A 2,412-nucleotide genomic window follows, 5' to 3' on the forward strand; every position below is an offset into this window, starting at 1 on the left:
TTAAAATAACTATATCTTGTTGAAGCTACGCTACCTGTACAAAGATGCATGAACTTGTAATTTTCCAGATTCTAAAACTCTATTAATGTGGATAATTTTCATGTTATAAAACGAAAAAGAGGGTAACGGATGGGACTCGTACGGGACTCACTTCCAGACTTACTTTTCCTTTCAATCAGAACTCTGCAAATTGAGAATAGTTATAACACCATTTTTTTTATAATGGATTTGTATTTTGAAATTTTCTTTTTATATATGTCAAGTTCGAAAATATGTGAATTAGAATTTTGGATAAAATTCTTCTTTTAGGTAACGGATGGGACACGTACGATCAGGAAGTTACTTTGGAGGCTTTACAGATAATAGATCTTCAATATGAACTAAGAATTGAAAGGAGTAGGATTTAAATAAGTTATTAAAGTTTTAAATCACTGGAAAAATTAATTTTATTGCCAAAAACTCAGGGTTAAAACGTTTATTCTACGTACATTCTTATCCACATCTATATCTATAAAATTAATACTAATATCACCCTACTTTTTTATTTAATTTTCAAAATCACTTTCGGAGTATACATCGCTGTATTTTAAACCTATATGTGTTGTAAGGTGCTTAAAATATTCTTCTGGTCCGCAATGGAAAATTGTGAGTTCATCCAGCATAGACTTCGAAGTTTGCCCAACAAAAATACGATAATTGTCAAATTTTTTGAAATGATGGAATGCGCTTAAGCCTAAGATTCTCTAAGGTATCTTCAATCGTTACATAAAAAACGGTCGTTTTACAAGATTTTTTGGCAAGAAGATAATAATCTTTGGCGGATTTGGTCATCTGCTCTTTTTTAGGAACTGATGCCATTATCTGTAAAAAGTGAAAAAATTATATTTTAAGTTTCAGTGAAATAGTCTAGTCAGAAAATTATACCACCTTGATTAAAAAGTTCCCGGAATCAACACCGTGTGGCGCCCCCTGCTGTCCGATTCACATTTTTTTCGTTTCTGTAGGTTGTCACACCTTTTAACAATATTCCCTGCGAATTTCAGCTTTCTAGCTTGACATTTGTCAATGTAACGCAATTTTGAGTGCATCTGTTTTTTTGCGAATTTCGATTCTTGCAATGCACCATGACAATGCACCGTCGCACAATGCGATCATTATCCATGAGTTTCTCGCCAAAAACTCAACTAATACAATTCCGCAGCCATCAAATTCACCAGATTTAGCTCCCTGTGACTTTTTTTTATCGGTCGACTGAAAAAACCACTACGCGGAACGCGTTTTAGCAGCCGATCGGAGATAATACAAAAATCGAAAAATTTTCGAAATACTATATAAATAATTTTTAAGAAACTCTCGTCATATTTCATAATTGTAGCAAAAATTTAAAAATTATTTAAAAAAATATAATTTTAACAAAAATAGTGAATTGAAGGTTCGAATACTTCATAGAATACATTTCTTCTACGTGTATTTTTAAATCTTGAAATATTTTTTTTCGCATAATTAAACACAGAAAATCGCCGATCCTTAATTGTGCACCGAAATCGGTGTTCAAGTGAGTTGCAACAAATTTGAGCCACACAGGTTCATTCGGAGAATCTAGAGGAAAAGCATCATTTAGACACTGTTTTTTCTCGTCCAGAGCAACGTGAAGTGTCGTCTACAAACTTTCAGTCACCTGTCAAGATGATTTTGTCGGGCGTTATTTGGGTGAAATAGATACACATCCCGGCTTTAGTTTAAATATCGACGGCCATGATTAATCTAACATTTGGAAGTTGCATTAGGAAGTTATGAATTTATTCTAAGTGACTAGTACACACTGTTAAATGGAAGAATGTTAAAAATTAGGTAAATATTATTTCAATTAGTTTCCTTATTAACAATTATTTAGTCTTATATCACAGTGCGAATAGTTGTTTTGACAGGTGTTCAGGTGGCTGACAGCGCGGTTTAGCACTCCACAACTCTCGGCGTTGAGCCAAAATTCAGTCTTTACATGATACTTTCCCCTAGATGCCCAGATGTGCACCTACGTTCAGAGGAATACATTTGAGACTTGAAAATTGTTGCAAATCCTCATTGGGAGACCAATGAAATTTGAGCTGCAACAAACTTAACACCATCGTTTTTCTGTGAAGTATAAATGAAGTAATATTTACATTTCTCTGTGCATCTCAGCAACTAAGGCTATTACAAAAAGAATGGAAAATGAAAGAATTCCATAGAATGAAAATAATTCAATAATTTTTTGCGAACCGGGAAATGACCGGAAATTTGTTTCCTTGATTAAAACGGCCACCTGAATTTCTTAGTACGAGGGTAGTTCAATAAGTCCTTAGAATGACCAACAGATGGCGCGCGAATCGCTCCAAATCATCTGTTTTCAGTCAGCACCACTCCCGACTAGAT

At 34.0% G+C, this 2,412-nt stretch overlaps 1 protein-coding gene across 1 annotated transcript in view; it reads right to left on the reverse strand.

The window, feature by feature from the left end:
- Window positions 1-630: 630 nt before the first annotated feature.
- LOC117174079 (ubiquitin domain-containing protein 1) overlaps window positions 631-2,412 on the reverse strand; it is a 305,357-nt gene continuing 303,575 nt past the window's right edge. Inside the window, exon 4 of the mRNA XM_033362757.1 lies at window positions 631-861. Coding sequence (XP_033218648.1) covers window positions 700-861 — 162 coding nt within the window. The 3' untranslated portion in view covers window positions 631-699. The remainder of the gene's footprint in view (window positions 862-2,412) is intronic.

The sequence above is a fragment of the Belonocnema kinseyi genome, chromosome 6, assembly GCF_010883055.1.
Source record: "Belonocnema kinseyi isolate 2016_QV_RU_SX_M_011 chromosome 6, B_treatae_v1, whole genome shotgun sequence".
In the NCBI taxonomy this organism is placed as follows: Eukaryota; Metazoa; Arthropoda; class Insecta; order Hymenoptera; family Cynipidae; genus Belonocnema; species Belonocnema kinseyi.